General features: G+C 36.1%; 1 protein-coding gene across 1 annotated transcript in view; it reads right to left on the minus strand.

Annotated features, from left to right (window-relative positions):
- Window positions 1-21,872, minus strand: part of LOC149787424 (uncharacterized) — an 82,973-nt gene that overhangs the window by 17,917 nt on the left and 43,184 nt on the right. Inside the window, exon 7 of the mRNA XM_089976101.1 lies at window positions 12,364-14,147. Within this exon, the coding sequence (XP_089832227.1) occupies window positions 12,364-14,147 (1,784 nt within the window). The remainder of the gene's footprint in view (window positions 1-12,363; window positions 14,148-21,872) is intronic.

Here is a 21,872-nt window from a genome sequence, read left to right on the forward strand (position 1 = left end):
CTAAAGGTTCATAGAGGGTGCACGTCAAAGACCACATCCAGGCATTATCGAGCAAAATACTTTATCAGGTCTGTTAAGTGATGTCCAAACAAATAGCTGGATCTTTCAAACTCTTGAGTGTATTGGATATGGCTGCTCTATAGCCCTTGATAGTAAAAAACGATCACTGTTGCTCTTCAAAAAAGAAGATTAAAAACAAGTGACTGCTTGATTATAAAGCTGTACCAATTAATCGGCCATACTCATAATTGGGCCAATTATTAGAACAATCGGTATAATCGGTATCGGCAGAAATAATCGGTGCCAATGTAAACAAATTTCCAAAATATAAATTCAATCATAACATTCATCTTGACATGGCTTGAATTTTAAATCAGAATTAAATAGTGGAAATTAAGAAATAAACATTTGATTTGGGGGTTAATTGAAAGACAATATATTCTTAAAAGTAAATACTTTTTTAACACACTTGCTGTAAACTACCGCTGATTGTCTGCACACAATAAATTATCAATACTATTCATGCACTCATCAAAATCACAGCAGCCAACCAGCCAATGAGGCCTCATGTGGCTGTTGAACTTCAGCATACACATTAGCAGATAGCTAGCGAAATTGCCAACTACTATGAAAGTATGACTCACTATCGTTAATCTGTTCTTTAGCCAGTCATACAATGCTGCTAATCAATGAACAGTGGTCACACACTAAAGGAGCTGAACGCTGACATACAAGTATTATACAGCAGTGATATTGGCATGCCAGCACCAGCAATGTTACCCTAGCTGCTGAGCTACTTCAGCAGGCAACTCGCTGCGGGGTTCGTGCATCCAGCCAGCCAGGTGGACAACTTAGCAGTAACTTACTTGATTTAAAACATTATATCAAGAGCACTAAATCAATTGAATTATTAATATTGACTAGCGATTGTACACTATTAAATAAATTACCAAGCCTATGCATAATGTCGAACTCGAAATACTCAAGTTTAGTCTGGAATTACTTCAAAGTAAATGCAGTCGATGAATCCAAAGTAAATTGCACACTTTGCAAAGCATGAATTTCCAGAGGTGGAAAGGATTCTAAAAACTATACGACATCAAATCTTGTCCAGCACTTGCGCTGCAAGCACATCATCGAACATGGCCTGTTTCGGGCAGATAAAAAAGAAAAGGATGCTGCGCAGTTAACCTCAGCAGCTGCAGCAACTCCTTGTACTCTGACTATTAATGCTATGCTGGACTGGAAGCAGCCACTTGCATTTGACGACCCAAAAGCTATTATTAGGCACAAAGCTACTGCAGATTTCTTGCAACAGATGTGCAACCATTTTCTGTTGTTGAAGACATTGGATTTCAATATCTGATGGCCAAGGCAGGACCAGGCTATAAAATTCCAAGTTGGAAGTACTTTTCCACATCTTTGATACCTGACAAGCATAACGCGATACAAAGCAAGGTGCATGATTTAGTTTCTGCCCAATCTGAACTTAGTTTGACCTCTGATACATGGTCAAAGCCGTCCTTCAGTGTAGCCTTGGTGAGTCTCACTGCACACTGGCTGACGGAAGACTTTCAGTGGAAACACGTAATTTTAGCAGCAAAGCCTCTCGATGAATTACACACAGGAGAATATTTGGCGAGCAAACTGGATAAACGTACAAACATGGTTAAAGCAATGCATCTGGCTGAACTCGACAGCATCAGTTGTTTTGCACACACGCTGCAGCTTGTTGTCAGTGATGTCATTCTGTCATAATGAGCGGTCAAAGATGTCATGATGATCTCACGATCCACAGTCAGCAAGTTCCGGCACTCCATCTTGGCATAACAACAGCTTGAAGAGCAGCGTTGCCCATAAGAAACTTGTCCAGGATGTCCAGACACGCTGGAATTCTACATACAATGTTATATGAACAAAACCAAGTCTTGGGGGCTTGCGCTAATCCCTATGACCTACCTAGTCTAACAGCCCAACAGTGGGTCTTGATTAACAATACTGTGGACCTAAGGCCTATTTGTGGACATTACCAAGGAAGTAAGTGATAGCCAAACATCAGTATCGTCATTCTTCCTATGCTTAAGTGCTCTGAACGTTGCTGGCTCGAGAGCATGATGTGAGTCAAGGTATTCAGACAATGCGCTGTGATATGTTGAAGTCAATGAACAAACGCTTTGCTGACATTGCTGGCAACATGAGGCTTGTCTTGGCCACCATCTTGGGTCAATGATTCAAACATCGCCTATTCAGCGGAGAAGTACTTGTGACCAGATCCAAAGAATGGCTTAGAGCAGAATGCATCATAGTTGTGTCAGCTGACAAGCAGGAGGAACTCCCAGCAAATAAAAAAGAAAAACTGAAACTGAAACAAATGCCACTAGACCATCAATGTCACATCTCTGGGATTTGTTTTCTGTGGCCTGTGATGAACCTGTCCATACAATCAACGAAACAACCCACATGGATGACGCAGTTGATACGATGCTTGAATTGTATCTGGCCAGCCCTCTTTTGCCATGAGAAGAAGACATATACGGCTGGTTGAACGCTCACAGGTTTCAGTTCCCCTGCTTGGCCAAATTAGCTAGATGCTATTTGTCTGCACCAGCTTCAAGCATTCCGAGCAAGCAGCTGTTTAGTGGAGCAGGCCAGATTTTTTTGGATCATCGTGGATCATTACATGGCGAGAAGGGAGAAATGTTATTGTTGCCTAAATACAACCTACTTCAACTAGGCTTTCAGTATTAGCTGCAGCCAGTGTACAGTGACGTCTAACTTTTAGTCTTTAGCCTTTTAGTCTTAAAGGAGACCAGAAACCAATGGAAATATTGAATAATAATAAAGGTACTGTAGCAGTAAACCTTATTCTGAAGTATCATCTGCGACCGAAATGCCAATATTAAAATGTTGGCCTATCTTCTAGGAGCTGAATTTCCGTGACCTCGTATGCAAAATTTCCGCGCCTATTCGGTTACTTTCGGGATGTGACGTCATAGTAGCGACTCCAGCAGCCCAAGTGAGAGTTGCCAGAGTAAAAGACAATACCGTTTTGCGTTGCTTACGGGTGTAATAAAACATTAAGAAAAGCCAGTGGACAACATTTTTTTTTTCTTTTCCGAAAGATAAAGGCATAATGAAAGAATGGATACATTATTACAAACGTGTCGATTTCAAAGCAACACCATACAGCCCTATGTGCTCGTTACATTCTCAAAGAACTGTTACGAGAGGGATTCTGAAAAAATGGCAGCTCAAGGATACGCAAATGCTAGGCCTAGACAAAAAGTGGGGGTTTCCAGACATAACGTTGAATATTTTAAATCCTGGGAAAAGTGTTGAACGTGCGAGTTACGAAAATAGGCAGAAGGCCGAGTAAGTGACCACGAAATGCAACAATCAATTCACAGATCTTTTATCTACACCAGCAGTGCTAAAATTAAATCGGATAGCCCGACACCCTGGGCCCCTCTGGTTTTAGTTCCGGCCCATCCTGTATTCAAAATGAGGTGCCCGTCAGGCTTGTCGAAACAAAAATTGTTTGCCTGAGGAAACTTTGATCGGGCTGGTGAAATTAGTAAATGTATTTTCAAGATGTTGACATACATGCCTTAACACGGCACAATCTAAATCAAATCACTACTGTTCAAGGTGAAATTTAGATTTGATTTTAATCAAATGGAGGCTTTGCCAAAAATAATATTTAAAACCTGTCGTGTTTCGAGAAAACACAATTTTCAGTAATCTTATAAAAATTACAAATTTAAAAAAAATCATTGTATACATGTAGCATGTATAAACGGTAATTTGTAATGGTTGGAACTAATATAATACTATTCCTTGGGCAGTTTAAATAACAGCGATTAAAAGAAAAGAGGTCAAAGTTTCACATTAAATGGCTGACAATAGAAACTGGCTGGGGGTGACTATTGACCCAACCCCTTGCCCCAATGTGCGAGCGCCCATGGGACGTACCTTTTCTCCATGTGATACGCCTTATTATTCCCCCAGGACAAGCCTATTTTGCATATTCTGGTCAGCTCTGGCTAAATTGCAAAATAGCTAAAGTTTTGATTTATGTACGCAAACAATAAAGCCGATGTGACTAATGAACATACTCCATCCTTGCATTGATCTTGTGAAAAGGACTGCCCTTCGGACATACTTCAAAGAAACCCTGTTCGACAGTGTGTGTGTGTGTGTGTGTAAGCACCAGCAATTGATTGCCAAAATAAACGATGCCTATTTTGTTGTTACTTACGATGCCATGGACTTCATGTTTAAGTCTTAATGCATGTAACACTGTTTGCTGAACAAAATATTTATTCAGAATCAGTTCTTTAGGGCCACATATACTGCATGGTATATTTTGTTTTATTCCTTTTAATTTAAATATGGTAATTAAACTTTACATATACGGTCGAGGAATGTTAGGTGTTAACTGGCCAAGTTTATTTGGCGGAAATGGAGATGCGATTTTGTTTGAAGAGAAAATTTCACAGTGATCATTCATTTAAGCTAATTGGTGACAATTGTATTCTTTTAATTTTGTTGTACTAAAGTACTGTTGTAGTTGTTTAAAAACATCTGAAATTTACTTGAATAATGTTTAATTTTCACGTTCTATTTACTGAAGAAGAAAAAAAAGAAAAAAAAACTGTTTTGTGATATTAATTATTTCCTCCAGTGCCGGATTTAGATGTGTGTGTGTGTGATTTGAATTTTTAACGTAGCTTTAACAATTTTTCAGTCATATCACTACGATGTCTGCAGTGTGGCAGCTTAGACTGTGGATTGCATAGGTTATATCTATTTATAAACGGTTTGGGGTTGTTTTTTCTTCTTCTGACAAATGAAAATTGACAGACATAATGTAATTATCGGGACTTCACTGTGAAAAATTTAGAGATATTACGAGATCGGGATGTAGATGAGGAAATACCCCCAAAATCAGGAGTTTTTCTCCCGGCTTGAGAGTTGACAGGTATGAACTGTCCGGGCTTGTGGAATTTCAGTCAGGGCTTGAGTTTATTTAAGTCACCAGCCCGGGGCCTGTACCTAAAAGAATTCTTTTAACACTGACCAGTACAGTACATAAGCTATTATATCAGACTGCAGATTCAAGTTTTGAATGTGCAACCCATATGTGGTCTCATTCCGTCAGTCTCGCTCGCCATGGTTTATGTTTGTATTCGAGGACTGGCTAGTATTGCGTCACGGTACCACGTGATCTGTCGTCTCATTAAAACTCGGAAAAACTCGGCAATTTACGGAATTGTGGTATCTTCCATGCAATAAAATCACTACCCGCTTACGATATTTAATTTATAAACATGTCAGTCGAATTAAAATCTGTAGAGAATTACATACGTAGAAGGAAAATTTTGATTTCTGGTCTCCTTTAAAGCATGTGTATTATTAATTTAAATTATTACTGGGCTATTGTTATTAACATTTATTAGTCAGTTATTGAAATCTAGTAATGGCGACCCCCATCAATGAACGTAAATTAAAAGACTAGCTTAATACATTTTCATTCATTTATATATTGAATTGGCAAACCATAAGTTTTATTGGTTTTAGTTTTGAAGTTTTTGCAAGTTTTATGTGCGTGTGATCGTTGTTTTCTATAAATAGCAATGTACTTCTATTCTGGTTTCTGTTTGATTTTGTAAGAAGTTCAAATTCACTTGCCTCATAAGCAACCTTGTTATAACTCACACTATAAAATACCTGCTTGCATTACACTAATAGGTTTATGTTTCTGAACCAGTCATTGTTATAAAACAAATGATAATTAAATAATCAGTCTCATAATCAGTATCTGCAAATTTAATAATCGGCTATATATGCTGTATTGGCATAATCGGCAAAAAGTGACATCGGTACAGCTTTACTTGATGAGGGACAGCTAGAACTGACATATTTCCCACTGCATCAAACACAAAAGATTCTCCAATTAGTATCATAGACCTTACATGTACATAGATCACCTCCTGGACTGAACAATGCACATGGCAACTTTGCTTGAAAACCTCTCCTGGTGGAAAGACTTCTTGAGATGAACCAAGTGCAATGGTGAAGAATCTGCTGGGGAACTTGCTGTTTGGACAAGTTCACCAGTGGTGTCACCCAATTCCAGAATAGGGAATGTGCTATCGATTGGTATTGAGACCATTCAGTGAGGAATATCTTCCCCTTCCTTGACAGGCTGCCCACCAAAACATCAGAGGGTAATCCTTATTAAAAGTGCATAGTGAAGGAGGTGCCAAACCTCCATGCAGAGAGAAGATGCATGTGTGACTCCATGCCTGATGAGGTAAGCTACCACCAGCATGCTGTTTGAGGAGACAACTGTGCAGTGACCTCTTATTTTGTCTATACACTTCTAAAGGACTAAGAACATTTCTCTCATTTCCTCATCTCCAAATTGTTGGTATGGAGGACAGATTCATCCTGGCCCATGAACCCTGAAGAAACAGCCCTTCTGGCTCCAGATGAGCACTGTACCTTGAAATCTGATATGTCTGCAAATGGATAGGAGTGGGGTTCAGGGAATGCATTTGTCCAACAGGGGCCCCGAGTGGCCGAGTGGTCTTAAGCGCTCTCCGTTACGGATCACTGCCATCTCACCTCTGTCTGCGTGGGTTCGAGTCTCGGATTCGGCTAATGTGGGTATGTGAGAAAGCTTGCCAGTAGCTTCTTGTGGGTCGGTGGTTCTTTCCGGAGTTTTCCCGGGGTTCTTCCTCCACCATTAATAATGGTCGCCATGTATAGCCTATCGCGTGCTGAAAAATGGCGTTAAACCCTACAACAACAACAACAACAACAATTTGTCCAACAAATTTGATTATATGGAAATCCTGACATGGAACAATCTGAGTATTCAAAGGGTCACTGTATGGTTTCCAGGTCACCAGAAGGAGAAACTGGAGAGAACATATCCAGTCTGCTAAGGGGAACCATGCTCAATGCAAAGTTCAAGATCACCAGCTGTGAAAGGAAAAGATGAGTTGACAATGTGGTCTTGGCTCTAAGAATCTCCACCATGGACAAAATGACATTTACTGTCCTAAGGGATAGTAGACTAATACTCTGAAAAGAAGTTTGGCCTGGCACCTAAGGAAACTAAACAAAGAGGTGCACTCTCCAGGAGAGGGAGGAAAAGCAACTAGCAACAGTAAGTCTGCAAGATAAAGGAGGTTGCAAAAAAGAGGTCAGCATATGAGGCTATAGTAATTGGTCACATAGTCTTTTGTTCTAGAGTTTCCTGTGTTTTTACAGGAAGGCAAGCACAGATCACCAAATCACCCATTTGAGCTGCTTCATCATCCAATGTAAGATGATTAAAGGGCCAGGAAGTGGCATTGATTCTATAACTAACTGAGGGAGCAAAGGTCTCAATGTAGAGGGGAAGACAGACTGCCCTTTATACTGTCTAGCAATGTTCTGACCTTTCTAAACCTTTGGAAAAGCTCCTTAATCATAGTCGAGTGAAGAGACTGAGAGTCCCAGAGAGCTTCTGCATGCTAAAAAGATTCCTAGTGCCAATGAAGCCAAACAGCTTGGGACAATGGAAAAGCAAAAGATGGTAAACCTCATCAATTACTTTGTTGAAAGACCAGATCTCTTCCTCTTCTACAGCCATGACCAATGGATGGGAGAAGGCAGGGAAGAAAAAGGGAGGGGGCGCATTGTTGGCCTGTTCTGTATCAATCTTGTGTAAATTGATGAGTACAGATAGGACATCTTTGTCCTGTTCTCTCTCCTTGAAATCAGGACTATATGACCCAAAGTCTCCCTGATGCAGGGGAGACTTGGGGGTAAGAGCAACATTGACCCATAACTCCTCATATGGAACTAACAGACTGCGCCAAGTAGCAGATTCAGCAGATGGGTGAAAGTGAATCTTGGGCATTTGGGGGAAGAAGGTACTCTCCTCCATTTTTGACCCATCTCATGGTTCCCACGCTTTTCTACAGATAAATTTCCAGGTCACTTCCAGGATGAAATTACTTTTTCAAGGTTCACATAGGACCATTACTGAATGGAATTAATGAACATTTTAGATTATAAAACATGCATTTTCTAAATCTAAAGATGTTTCTCTTTCAAGACTCTCCAAAAGCATCAAAGTCAGAAAAGATGATCATGTACAAAACCACAAAATGTATCACACGAAACAAGTTTGATTATATATATATAATATATATATATATATATATATATATATATATATATATATGCATCTTGTAACATTTCCTATTACAACATTAAAAAAAAACAATAAACACAAATCATTCGAATCTTATCTTGTAACTTAAAGAGTTTAACCATGAATTTATCTGTGCCAGTACAATCCCAAATAAGACTTTCCAAACAACCTAATCTCCTTAATATGATTCAGTTAAAAATCCATCATTTAAAATATTTTCAAAAGGGTCGATTTAAATTTTTGACAAAAGACCTTCAAAATTATATACTGTTGTATAAACAAGGACTGAATTTTCTGTAAAATCAACTTAACTTCTTATAATTCATTAAACCAAACATGTATTGATACAGGGGCTCATATCATATTTTAATATATAATACAAGGAATGACAATTTTTCATTTCAGCTCTGAGATTCAACAATTTGGAATACAACTTTGGCTTAAAACGAATAGAAGTCCATTTTCTAATCCGGGTTTCCTCTGAATATTCCCTCCCCATTTTTCATATTTGGACATTTAGGTTGGGGTGTGGGTCATTGCAACTGCATATAAAAAATTTGGAATTTGCCGCCACTGTGCGGTAGCGACATATAGCAGTCGCTTACCAGCAGGCCAAGAAAATTTTAACTTATGTTATATCGACTCGTACCTGCATGAAATCAATAGGAAAATGATTTATTTTCTCAGAAATGGCAAGCATTATAATCGTTATGTCACTGACCCGCTGACAGACAAGACACAACTATGGCGTAGATGAGATACAGTACTCGTCATTTGCATTACTAGTCGCATGACTTCACAAATCTCAGATGACAACATCGGAAGTCCAACATTCACGTGATATCAACAACAAACTCCTTTATAATGTTGTTGTACTGAAATTCAATTATATTAAATGAAAGTCAGAAACTTTTTGTAGATGCCAGCAATCTGGCCAGTCTGATTTATCAAGCAGAGAGCAAATGTCAATGTAGTAGTCATGTGATACAACAAAACTCTAGAAGTTGTTCTCGGCATACATAAATATGGAGAATTTTGTGTTCTTTTGTTTTTTGTATTTTTGTTACACCAGTATATGACTTTCATTACATAATTAAAAAAAAAATCTCTACGATGTTTGAAAATGTGGGTTGTTAGATTTGTGTACTCATGCGACTAGCAATGCAAGTCGTGAGTACTAGGTCACTCGATCTAACAACGCTTAGAAGTTTGCTAGGCCATCCAGTAAGTGGCTATGCTTTGTCACCACCATGTTGGCCTCTTGCGATGCTAGACTGGTTTTCATACCTTCCATATAAGGAAAGATATGGATATCGAGCTGACTTTGAACATAAAGTCTGCTAGATGAATCTAATCGACTGGGCGTTGGGATCGACTAGCAGATATGTTTATTGGAAGCAACCAAATGGTCCATACTGCACCCTCCAAATATTCTGGTTAGAACTTGATAAATTTAACTCACCATCAGTTTAGTTATGACTCAATTACGTGATTGTTTTGGGCGTCAAGTGGTGGCAGAAAATTCCTGGGTTTTTTCCAACTTTTATTAATATCTGCGAAATTCAAATACTTTTCATGGTCAGGAAAAAAATGATCATTTCTCCCTACTTTTTCCCCGACAGCGTGGGAACCCTTTCATCTTCAAAAAAGGAATATGTAGATCCATGGACTGCAACACTGACCCCTCTAAGTGGTCAAAGACCTGAAGACCATGACCATTCCCCAGTCTGCTGTCTGTACACTGATTCCTACTCCCCATTGGGATAGAAACAGTATTCTGGAGAGGGGGAGGTTTTGATACAATCCCTTTCCCAATACAGTAGGGGATCTACTGACCGGTAACCACTACTCACAAACAATGAGGTTGCGAATCAGACCTTTAGGAAGATCCTTCCACAGATCTGACAGACTTATAGTGAACCTCCCCCTTTACCATGTGGCTTGATCCCATCACTGACAAAAGGCCCCTTAGACAGAAATAGTGCTGCTCCACCCACAAGGGTTGGTAGTTATGGTTCACTTACTGCCAGCACAGAGTTGTGGGTGAGTATAGGATGATGCTCTTTCCTCATGTTCCTCCCTCATTGTCCTATTTCTCCTCTATCGCTGGAGGGTACAACTCATGGAATGGGGAGGGTGCTGCTCCTCCCTAAATGGAGGGTATGACTCACTCTCCATGCTTGTATTACCCTGCTCAGAGGGGGCCAACAAACCCCAAGAGTCTCCAGTAGGTATTTGTTATTCTTCTCACTGATAACCAAGGGAATCTGAGAAGAAAACCTGAAAATTCTGAGGAAAACGAGGAACCTTTTTCTTTTTTCCCTTTCTTTTTTTATGTATGTCTGTGTTGTGTATATTTATATTTTTTTTTCAAACTCCTGATACATGATAAATCGCTTTGGTGGCTTAGTGGTTAGCGCATCTGCCTCACATGCAGAAGGTCATGGGTTCGATTCCCAGTCGAGTCATACCAAAGACTTACAAAAATGGTACTAACAGCTGCCTTGCTTGGCACTCAGCATTAAGAGGTTTATGTTAGGAATGGTCAGCCCGGTGTCTGCAGCATGATGCCCCAGTGCTAGATATCACTATAAACTTCCACACTGCAGACATCGTAGCGATCTAACTGAAAAATTGTTAAAAGCTATGTTAAAAATCCAAATCAAACATCACACACACTCACATGATATCTTTAGTTAGATTGTGACTAGGGTCTGTTTTAAGATATTAACAAATGCAAAACTGAATAGAATATATAAATAGATGCTTACATCCATCTTGACAGTTACTAATGATAGAATTATTAGTAAACATGTTTAAGAGAGTCTGCCTTTTTCCTACTGGAAATATTGGTAAGATGGTATCTTAAAAGAATCAGGTTAATTTTTACTGGATGAGTTAGGTCACATTAATAGGTATTTCAAAAAATTAAAATGATTAGTATGATCTGTCACATAGCAGTTGTAAAATATAGCCATAACAGAATTTACATTTAAGGAGAGAACTGAGCAATCAGATTTCATTACTATCTTGAAGTCATTCTTAATTTTTGAGTTTCCTGTTGTAACATCAAGTCTGCAGATATGTTTTATGTTGTACCGAGGTATTATTTGAGAGAAAAACATTTGTTTGGACTCTTCATTGGAAATAGAAACTGCTCATTTTGTTTCGACTATAATATTATTTTGGAACTATTGTGAATTATTCAAAGGAATTCTGGACAATGTCATTTTGACATATCACAATTCTTGGTGGACCAGTACATTTCTGTTTCTGAAGTTTACACTTTATTTTTTCATTCTTTTGGACTTTAATACAACTCATTCAGGATTATTTTCGACTCATTTCATAGTACTGCACGATCGTCTCCCATTTTCATTTCTAACTTTCATAATTAAATCATTTTTTAAGTTTTACAAAACTTGATGATTTTGCTTCTTTTTGTTACTTAGTTTATGACAGCAATGCAATAGCAACAGATTAAGTATAACTGATATTAAAATTGTTTTATGAGGTGTTCAAAGGTCTTTCTATTTTAGTAACTTAAGAGGCATACTTGATTGCAAATCTGGATCACCTGTGCACATTTTAAAGGTCTTTATACCAGGATGCCTTATATCAAATTTGGTCGAATGATGTCTATCACTTTTTAAAAAGTGTTTTAAAGTGTTTTCTAGTTTTAGTTTTTGAGGGGTATAAAACTGAAAGCCCTTCCTGTTAGAATGCTTTTTGCAAATTTGGTCTAATTCTGCTCCATGTATTTTTTGTTTAGAAAAGGTTAACTTTTATATAATTTTAGTCATGGCTATCATACATGATGGCAGATCAGCACCATATGTATCAGACAGAAAGACCTTTATCCCTGCCAAGTTTTTGAAAAGAGGCTACAAATAACATTTGTCTGCTGATAGCTGAAGCATGATGGATGATGCACATGGGACACAAGACCATAACATGAAATCACTCTTATCTCCAGGTGTGTCTCCAAGGAGGAGTTTTGGCACTTAAACTTATCATGGGAAAAATACTGTATTCTCAGATTCCATCTTTTCAACCCTTTAAATTCACTTGAAACATATATATATATATATATATATATATAGTTAAAAAATACTGGTATTACTATGCTCTAAAGCTAGGGCAAAACATACCGCGAGTTCACTATCAAAGCATTTGAGGTCCCACTGACAGAGAGAAGAATTTCTTCTGGTTCATTAGTGCTGTACTTGTCTGACAACAGTAATGAGGTATGCTGCTGGTACAACTCCATGACAGAGACTTTCTTTTCTTCAAGTTTCTCAATGTCCTCAAGCTTTCTCAAGACAACTTTGACATCAAGTTTTGACAACCACTCAAAAATCATGTTGTTCAATTGTTTTTGACACTCATCATCCTCCGGTAATTTCAGCAAGTCTAATGCATCATGTAGGTGTTCATAGCAAAAACAAAGTCCCTCCTCTTTTTTATCTGGATATTTTTGCTTAAGATGATAGTTCAATGCTGTTTTCAACCATTTCTGCACAAGTTCAAGTGATCCCCTGAGACAACTATTGAACTTCTTGTCCTTTGAAAGACTAATGAATAGTTCATGTAATTGCTTCACTTTAGTATTTGCTAAAGCTTGTAACAAATTATGTTGGTCATCCATCTCCTGAAAGAGACAATAATCCATGCACAGCCTCCAATAAATCTCTCCATCACCATTAGCTGGTTGAAATGCATCTGATGCTGCAATTTTTATAATTTCTGTCTGAAGGTATTTCCTTGTTCTCAATGCTATATCTTCTGCTTTCACAACAGAAACCCAAATATTATGAATATCAAGAAGGCATTTTCTGCTTCCAGCGTCTTGTATACCAGTCACTACTTTGTTTTGCATAGCTGAAGCTATCTTTTCATAAATATCTTTATGGTGATCATTTTTAAGCTTAAGCAGAACAGAGTCCATGTATTCAAAACCTTTCAGAGCTAGAGGAGTTGATAGGTGCTTGAACAATAGCTCAAGTAGCTGTAATTGATCATTAGCAGCTGAACCATCATTGGAAATGATTTGAGCTAATAATTGTTTGAAAATATTTATGTCCATATTTGATCCACATAAAGCTACTCTTTGGGATACAAGACCATTTATTTCTGATATCAAGATCTTTTCACCAAGAAATGGATATGTCTCGTGCATATAATGAATAGGACAGTAGTTCTCCATGTGAATTATCTTGCACAATATTTTGAGCAATTCGGTTAAGCGTTGTTTACTGGAAATGTTCAACTGTGTGATGCGTTTTTTTCTGCAACTGTGAAGTATAGCTTGTGCCTTTTCCTTGGAAACTGACTTGTTTTCAATTACTTTTTCTAATTTGCAAACCACTTTCAAGATCATTATAGCAAATAATATGCCTTTTTCACTTGGATATGATGGAACTTTTTCTGCAAGTTTTTCTATGACAAAATGACACTCTTGGAGTTCAAAATCTGGCTGTAGCCTTTCTATTTGTGAAATACAATCATTTATTGCAGATGTTCTATTTGTCAAATCTAAAATATGGCAACAATGTGAAATAAATCCTTTGACTGTACAAACGTTCTTAAATTCATCACGTAGAACAATATGTCTCGTTCTATTCTCACCCACATTACTTTGTCCAATACTGTTTACTATTTTAACATCACTTAAATGTTCCTGAGGAGACCAAAAAAAGGACACCATTTTGGACATGGTAGGATATTTCATCATCACAAAAGTCGTTGTTTTATATTGGTATCTAAGGCCACGATTTAAGCACTCCTCAGGAATAGTAGCAAAAGCTGTATACAAGCTGGTATGCAATTGGACAGACATTAAATGACAACCATCTATGAATTTATATCCATCACATATCAACTTTACACTGGGAACATTCTGGGGCAAAAATAGGTAGAACTCAACAAGGCATGCCTGAAATTGAGAAGAACAAAATTTAAAAATCAAATTAGCAGGAAGTCAAAAGTACTGAAAATACTCCTGACTTGGAGAATTCTGGTGATACTATATTATAGAAGATCACAGAACTCAATATTGCCTGATAGGTATCAACAGCCTTGTCCCTATTTTTAAAACTGTAAGCAAATAATCCTGTAATCTAAAACTGTTTTGAAGTAAGAAATTTCCTTTCTCTCATCTAGTTTTGATGCTGAAGTTATTCAAACAAGACTACACTCAGACCATATTAGAGTTCAAAGCTGAGCAAAACAAAATAACATGGTAATTAATTACGGTAAAACAAAATGTATAATTTTGGAAACAATAAAAAAAATACATAAGTTTCGGAATGCAAAATAATTTCTTTTAATAAATGATCATCAGTTAAAAAATGTCAAACATGAAAAGCTTGTAGGTATGTCAGTAAATAGTAATTTACAATGGGATGACCACACTGACAGACTTGGTAAAGCATGGTCATTCAAAATTATCCTACTCAGCAGAATCAAGAAATAGCTACAGAAACTCAAATTCTATAATACAACTCATATATTCTTTCAGAATAGGGAAACTGCCAAATGTCACCTTAGATAACCTGGCAGTACATATTAATTTAGATGCATCTATTGGTTATTGATCAAACATAACTAAAATGGTTTACAATATATGAAGAAACTGGTTTTCACAAGGCAGTTCTTGCATATAAGTGGCTTCATAGAGCTGCAAAATATTACAGTATTTAATATTATGATTATGTATGCAGTTATAAAACATTATAATAGAAATTAGTAGTTTTAATAGTAAAGACATTTTTATCTATTGTATGATACAAATTGTTATACTTTTTTCTTAATAGGGCTTCAAGGGAGAATAGTCCTTGACTAATGAGTCACCCTCTAAAAAGAAAGTATTATTATTGTTATTATTGTTATTATTATCTGGCCAGTTCTGGAAAGGTCACTTGCATGAAAAATTCTTGTGATTTCATTCAAATGCAAACTATGCTGATGTTTTTGTTTTCTACATTGTGTTCAAGTTAGTGTTTATTATGAGAAAGATACAGTATACCATACACAGCTCAAGTAATTGTTCATATCTCCATGGATCATGGTGTGTGAGGAAACAATGCGAAGAGGGTTCAAGGAAAAACCCAATCACTGTGCCACCATGCAGACTCAGAGTTATACCATCAAGTCATGGTGGAGACAGCACATCCAACAGTTGCAAGTCTTTATGCATGCTCTAGACAAAGGGCAACTGTCAATAATGCTAAGCATAAAAAATACTTCATTTACATATTACTGTTTACAAGGAAACTCAGATTTAACAATGATTGAGGCAAACAAATTGCCAAAGTTAAAATGAAGAAAAATATTGCACAGCTGGAGTGATATTACACAAAAAATACTAACTATACTGACTGCATATTTGACACCAAGGTTTATACAGAACAGAGAAGTCAGCTAATTACAAATTGGGAGATTTGCAAAACTTGATGGAGTTTTTACTTCAAAAAAAGAGGATTAGCAAACTTTTTATCAAAGCACATGTCATCAACTTTCATAAACTTAATGAAGACCCAAAGATTGGGTCACTAATTAGCTATACAAGTAGTTTCTGTTTCTGTGAGAACATTTGTGCAATTTCTGAGTTGGGTGAACATTATTTTGTCTATGTTTGAAAAATTATCTGCTACCAACAACTGGAGATTATGTCTGACTATATCTTTATCCACATTTAATGCAGATTCCACAAATATGGATGTCAGTCATATTTGTTGTTATGATTAAAATTCTTTAATATGCTGTGCGACATTTAATGTCATTCTTGCCACCATAGCAGATTATAAAATCATTTTTATGGGAAGGGCATAGCACATATTCATGTTCCATGAACATGAATTCCCATTTCCATCCATCACTGATTTTGTGTAATATATCATTTACTTAGATTTTGGTATTTTAGCGATGGGAGATGATGCATGCTTAGTCATCTCAACAAACTTTAAAAACTGAAACCAAACTGACCATGTTTTATGCTGATTGAGCTCTTTAGTAATCAAGCCATAAACAACAAATCTCTTCTTTCAGAATTGCATCTGAGATTCACACAGAGCATGAACAATGTTCACAAATGTAAAATACTGAAGCCAACCAACCCTTCTAACAGAATCAAAGGGATTTTAATTATTTATGATGCTTGAAATTAGCAACTAATTCATCTTGGCCTTGTTTAAACCAGATCACAGTCACGTGATCACAGGTAGTATTACCATATATATGCTACACTGGACACAAAATGTGAATTTGTTTCAACTACTTTTGCATAAACAGGAGATTTCAGTTGAGTGACAGGAGGAACAGGAGACACCCCTCTTCTCAGAAGGAACACCCTCCTGCCCAGGACATTCATATGTTTTCTTGGATTAATACTGCAGAACCTTTGGAACCTTTATTATCTACTCATTTTCTTATTTGACCTAAGGCTTAATTATAAACAAATTACAAGAGACAAAGTATTTGAATTTATGCCGTATTCCAAAATAAATACACAACAGTAGATTCATCAATACACAATAACAATATTAATGCTCACATACCACTGCCCAGTGACCTTTGAACTTCCTTGCACACATGACATTAGTTTAAAAAAGAATTATTGTTTTGGTCTACTTAAAATTAAAATTTAGTCATATTGTCACATGATAATTGATAGATACCACTTAATTAAGCCTACAGATATGCATGAAGGTGGCTTCTGTTTGTTATCAGCATTGCATAGTTGCAACAACTCTTTGCTTGAAGATCAGTGTTGATGATTTGCAATGAATTATTATGTAAATAAATTAATTTATCAATCCGTGTGAGGAACCTATTTTAACAATGGTATTGTTTGGTGCATGGTGCACATGCCAGTTGACTGAGCAGGCATTGTTGGTCTTTGGGTTGTTTTCACAGATGTCACTATTGTAAATGCAAGTACTCACAATGCAACACACTCGTGCACCTTGCATCGCCCTTTTGATTCCCTAACAAACCTTTGTCAACATCAGTCATCCAGTATATAAAAGATAAAAATCTGATTTAATAATATCTATAAGGATATTTACTGATACATAGATTATACTTGAAAATAAGTGCCCCTGTAGCACAAAAGACAAAATAAAGCCGAAAGTTCCCAGACTTATAATGAAAGCTGGAAAGTGAAGTTGAACCACAATCATTCATATTGCCATCATATAGAAATCCAGTTATTTTTTATAAACAGACAATATTGTGATTTTAAAACAAAAATTTGTATGTTGTCCACAAGATTGTCTTCTTGAAAGAGTATTTCTGGACAATGATATTCGGTTACAGAATTAAAATTTCATAGCGTGTGTATTATGTCAAAACCTTTATGAACAAATACTTTTTGCCAAAACAAGTGCTTATGCTAAAGACAGCTGACAAATCAATTTTAAAAATTACAGTCAAATATTGTATTTGTGGTGGAGATGATGGATGGAAGATGCACAAATGAAAGCAAAAACTGTTTAAGATATTTTATCTTCAGTGTATTAAAATGAAGCATGTGCCTAACTGAACATAACTTTGTGTTGAATGTAAAAACTGAGGCTTACTGAATTGTTTTTAGAAATAAGAAATTACATATTAACAATTGGCTTTTTAACTTGAATGATAACCAAATGATTGATTTCATTACATGTTTCTACTTCTTTGTGTATCCATTTGCTTATGTGTGTCTTTATTGATGGATCTATTTGTTTATGAACAAATAACAAAGATGGTTGAAATTTCAATGTTTATTTGAAGAAAACAGCCACAAATTCGGTCTCGTGCACTTAATGTTGAGATGAACAACAAAATGTGATGTGTTAGGATATCCTTAAGCACAAAATGCCTTTATAATTATTTGGGAGAACAATGTTGTAAGGTGCTGGTTTGCATGGCTAGGGAATCAAACAGGTGAATATGGAAGTACACACATTTTGAGATGACATGTGAAAACGACAGATTGTTGGCATTGTATTTTACAACAATTTATACAATGCATTGAAGGCAGAATATAGTTATAAGCATTATTGTTGCTGCTTCAATACTAATTAATCTAACAGTTACCAGCTTTATTTAAGACCAGACAAAGAGAAACAAAGGAGAGTGTAATCAATGATTACAAAGTTTGACTCTACAAAGCTTTCATTTGTGTTCCCTATAGAAACATTTGGAAACATCACTTTTCCTACAGAAATTAGTTCAGACCAAAGTGATCTTAACAAAATCCTTCCCAAACTAAAATGCATCCTTGCTGAAAGCTTGTGGCAAGCTTGTGGTAAGCTTACGATAAGCTAGTTTGATGTTTATAAGCTAACGTGGATGCTTGCACAAGCTTATATAAGTGCAGGCTTTGGTAAGATAGCTGAATATAACCGCAAGCTTGCACAAGCTTTCTTGTTTGCTTCAGAAATTAAAACTAGCTTGCGCAAACTTTCTTGTTTGCTTCAGAAAGTAAAACTAGCTTGTGCAAGCTTTCTTGTTTGCTACAGAAAGTCAAATTAGCTTGTGCAAGCTTACTTGTTTTCTTCAGAAAGTAAAACTAGCTTGCGCAAGCTTTCTTGTATGTTTCAGAAAGTAAATTCAAACTAGCTTGCAACAAGAGACCATGTATCCAACTAGCATGCACCATCACCATCATGCCCCTACGAAAACAAATTCATGTCTTCATGAACAATCATGAACTGTTCATGAAAGTTCCTCAACTAAGATCATGAACACTTCAAGAATTTTGATGAATCATGTACATGAAGTTCATGAACATACTGATGAACTTTTATGAACTATTATAATATCTTTGAAGTTCCTGAAATGTCATGAACTTGGTTCATGAACAACTCGAGTACTTTGATGCACCACCAAGATATTTCTTAAAAAATGTATATTAAATATCTATATCATTATATTCATAAAATGTTCATGAAAATTCATCATACAAACTTCTCACAATATTAGTGAAATTTAAATAAAGGTGAATATTTTTTTCTTTTTTTAAATGATATGATACTGTATAAATGTTCATACAGATCTTTAATTCAATACTTGTGTACTTAACCCGAGTAATTCTGGATTAATATGGGAAAATATTTTCTGGCCAGCATGAACAAAATGTATTTGCTTTAAAAAGCTTTCAATGACTTTGTCCTAACGTTTTTTTTTTCTTCTTCCATTACTGTTATAAACTGCATATTCTATTGACTTAGTCACTGGTTGCCAATTTGCTGTAAAAACCGAACTATATTAACAACGATTATCCTGATTGGATGACTGTGAAAGAAGACGTGACATGATTGGTTAATATACGTGTGAGATTTCAACAGTTAAACATCGTCAGAAACGAAAGATCATGCACATGGTTAGGCAAAAATCTAGAACAAAAACCGTGGACTCTGTGGAATGGACAGATGAGAATATTTTCAATATCATTTTTTTAAAGTAAGTAGAAGTGCAGAGAAGCAATTTTGAAGAATATGAAGGAAATGATTTGGTGAGAGCAAAATTAGGCGGAAAAGCGTACCAAGCCTGGATGACCAAAATTACGGTGAGTATCTTTTTCTTGGTCATTCATGATTATTTCAGTAGAAGTTATATGGATATTTTATTGGTTTATATATGTCATCATATTATTTATAACCAAGCTAATGATACACGATTCTGTTAAGACTTAATTTAAACTTGCTCATCGAAGTTTTGCAAATCACTAAACATCATCACCCCCACCCCCCAGTTCTCGATACCAGACGTGGTACGACATCGATAGGAATTTAGATGTTCGAGATCGTTTTCTTTTACATGACATCACTAATTCTATAATCTGATGTAATTTGATAATTTAAAAAAACAAACAAACACAACAAAATAGTTAACGTGCGAAACTGTACACAATACAGGTGCAAATAACAACGTGATGAAACCGGAAGCAGTTATATGCAACATGCGGAGTCGGAGTGGATGCATTAGTGACATACTAAGGGCCTATACCACACAAGTCTGACGTTTTATCAATAAAGAATGGCAAAAATATTTGAAAGCACGAAATAACCGTTATCTGTAATATATATATATATATATATATATATATATATGTTGTCAAAAAAAAAATTGTCATATTTTACTGATTAAAACATCTGACTCCTGTGACTATGCCTATGGCCAGACAGCTTCAATTAATATAAAACTAGTGACAAAATTCTGCAATAATATAAATGCTCAGTATTATGTGTAAGGGATTAAATCATTTTTGAGTTGGATCATATTATTCCAGCAAGTAGAGTGGGGTACAATGATAATGTGCTGAAAGCTAAAAACAATGTTAATCAGAGATTATCTGTAATTTTACCTTTTTTTTTCAGACCAGACAGCAGAAAAGTAAAATTATTAGACGATGAAGTTTGTAGGTTAAGAAGGAAAATTTGAAAACTGGAGGATCCTATGGCCAAGATGGAAGAGACATTAAATTGTGACTGCTGCAGCAATGTTAAAGATCCAAACAGTAATTGGATGGAACAGCTTAAGTTGCAGATGGAGACATTCAGTAGTGATAATGGACAGGATTTGATTAAATTATAGGCCCTGAACATCTTCACAAAAGAGTTATCAGACAGGTCAGTCTCTGGAAGAAGATTGGTCAGGAGAAACCCCAGTTGAAAGACAGCCCCATGACGATGAAATATGCTTCAACAGTTGATTGCAGACAACTGCCCCAATATCTCTTGAAAAATTTTAAAAGAAAAATTACAAAACATACAAAAAGTGTTGCTACAGGTAACAAAAAAGAATATCGCTTGTCAGTTAAAATTTATCTGAAATTAAATAGTTTTTAAGATAATATGTTGCATTTTATACTTATTAAAAAAAAACACATCTAAGGTTATTTTATGATTCAGGATGAAATAGATATTTGTGGCTTGTCAGGTAATCAAATTTGTTTTTTAATAGGCACTGTTCATAAGTCATGAATCATTGAGAAACTTTGTTCATCATAGTTCATGAATATGTTCATTCACTTGTTCATGAATGATGATGATCCAATTTGTTGACTTTTATGAACTGTTCATGAATTCAGTTCATGAACAGTTCATGAATTCATTATTTTGTGAACTGACCATTTTCAGTTCATGCACATTCATGAACCTTTTGATGAACTTTCATGAATGGTTCTTGAACCAAGTTCATGAACCGTTCAAGAACAGTTCATGAATTATTCATGATCATTCCATAGGGGCATGACACTTGCAGCTTGGGGAACACATAAAACTTCTGCAACCTTGTGAGTTTTCAGTGAATGAATAAACTTGAACAATGGAATTAAACTTAATGTTTTGGCAGAACAGATTTGTTTTCCACTGCATTGCAACTATAAGATTACATTATTTAATCATTAAATATGCAGATTATTTTGTTGGAATGAAGTAAAATGTTGCAATATATTATGATAATATGGTCCACCAGGAGCAGTTGAGTCTAAAATGCATTTTTGGACAGTGGTCTTCGGACTCCCAGACCCCCTTCACATTTTCAGGGTTTTTTTGGAAGCGGGGGAACCACAATCATGTCTGATTTTTGAAAGCCCAGATGCTTGTAGCAAGAAATCCGTCAAAGCTTGCCACAAGCTTGTGTAAGCAAGTAACAAGCTTGTGCATACTTA

This window comes from Sinohyriopsis cumingii, chromosome 12 (assembly GCF_028554795.1).
Source record: "Sinohyriopsis cumingii isolate HCF-2022 chromosome 12, ASM2855479v2, whole genome shotgun sequence".
NCBI lineage: Eukaryota > Metazoa > Mollusca > Bivalvia > Unionida > Unionidae > Sinohyriopsis > Sinohyriopsis cumingii.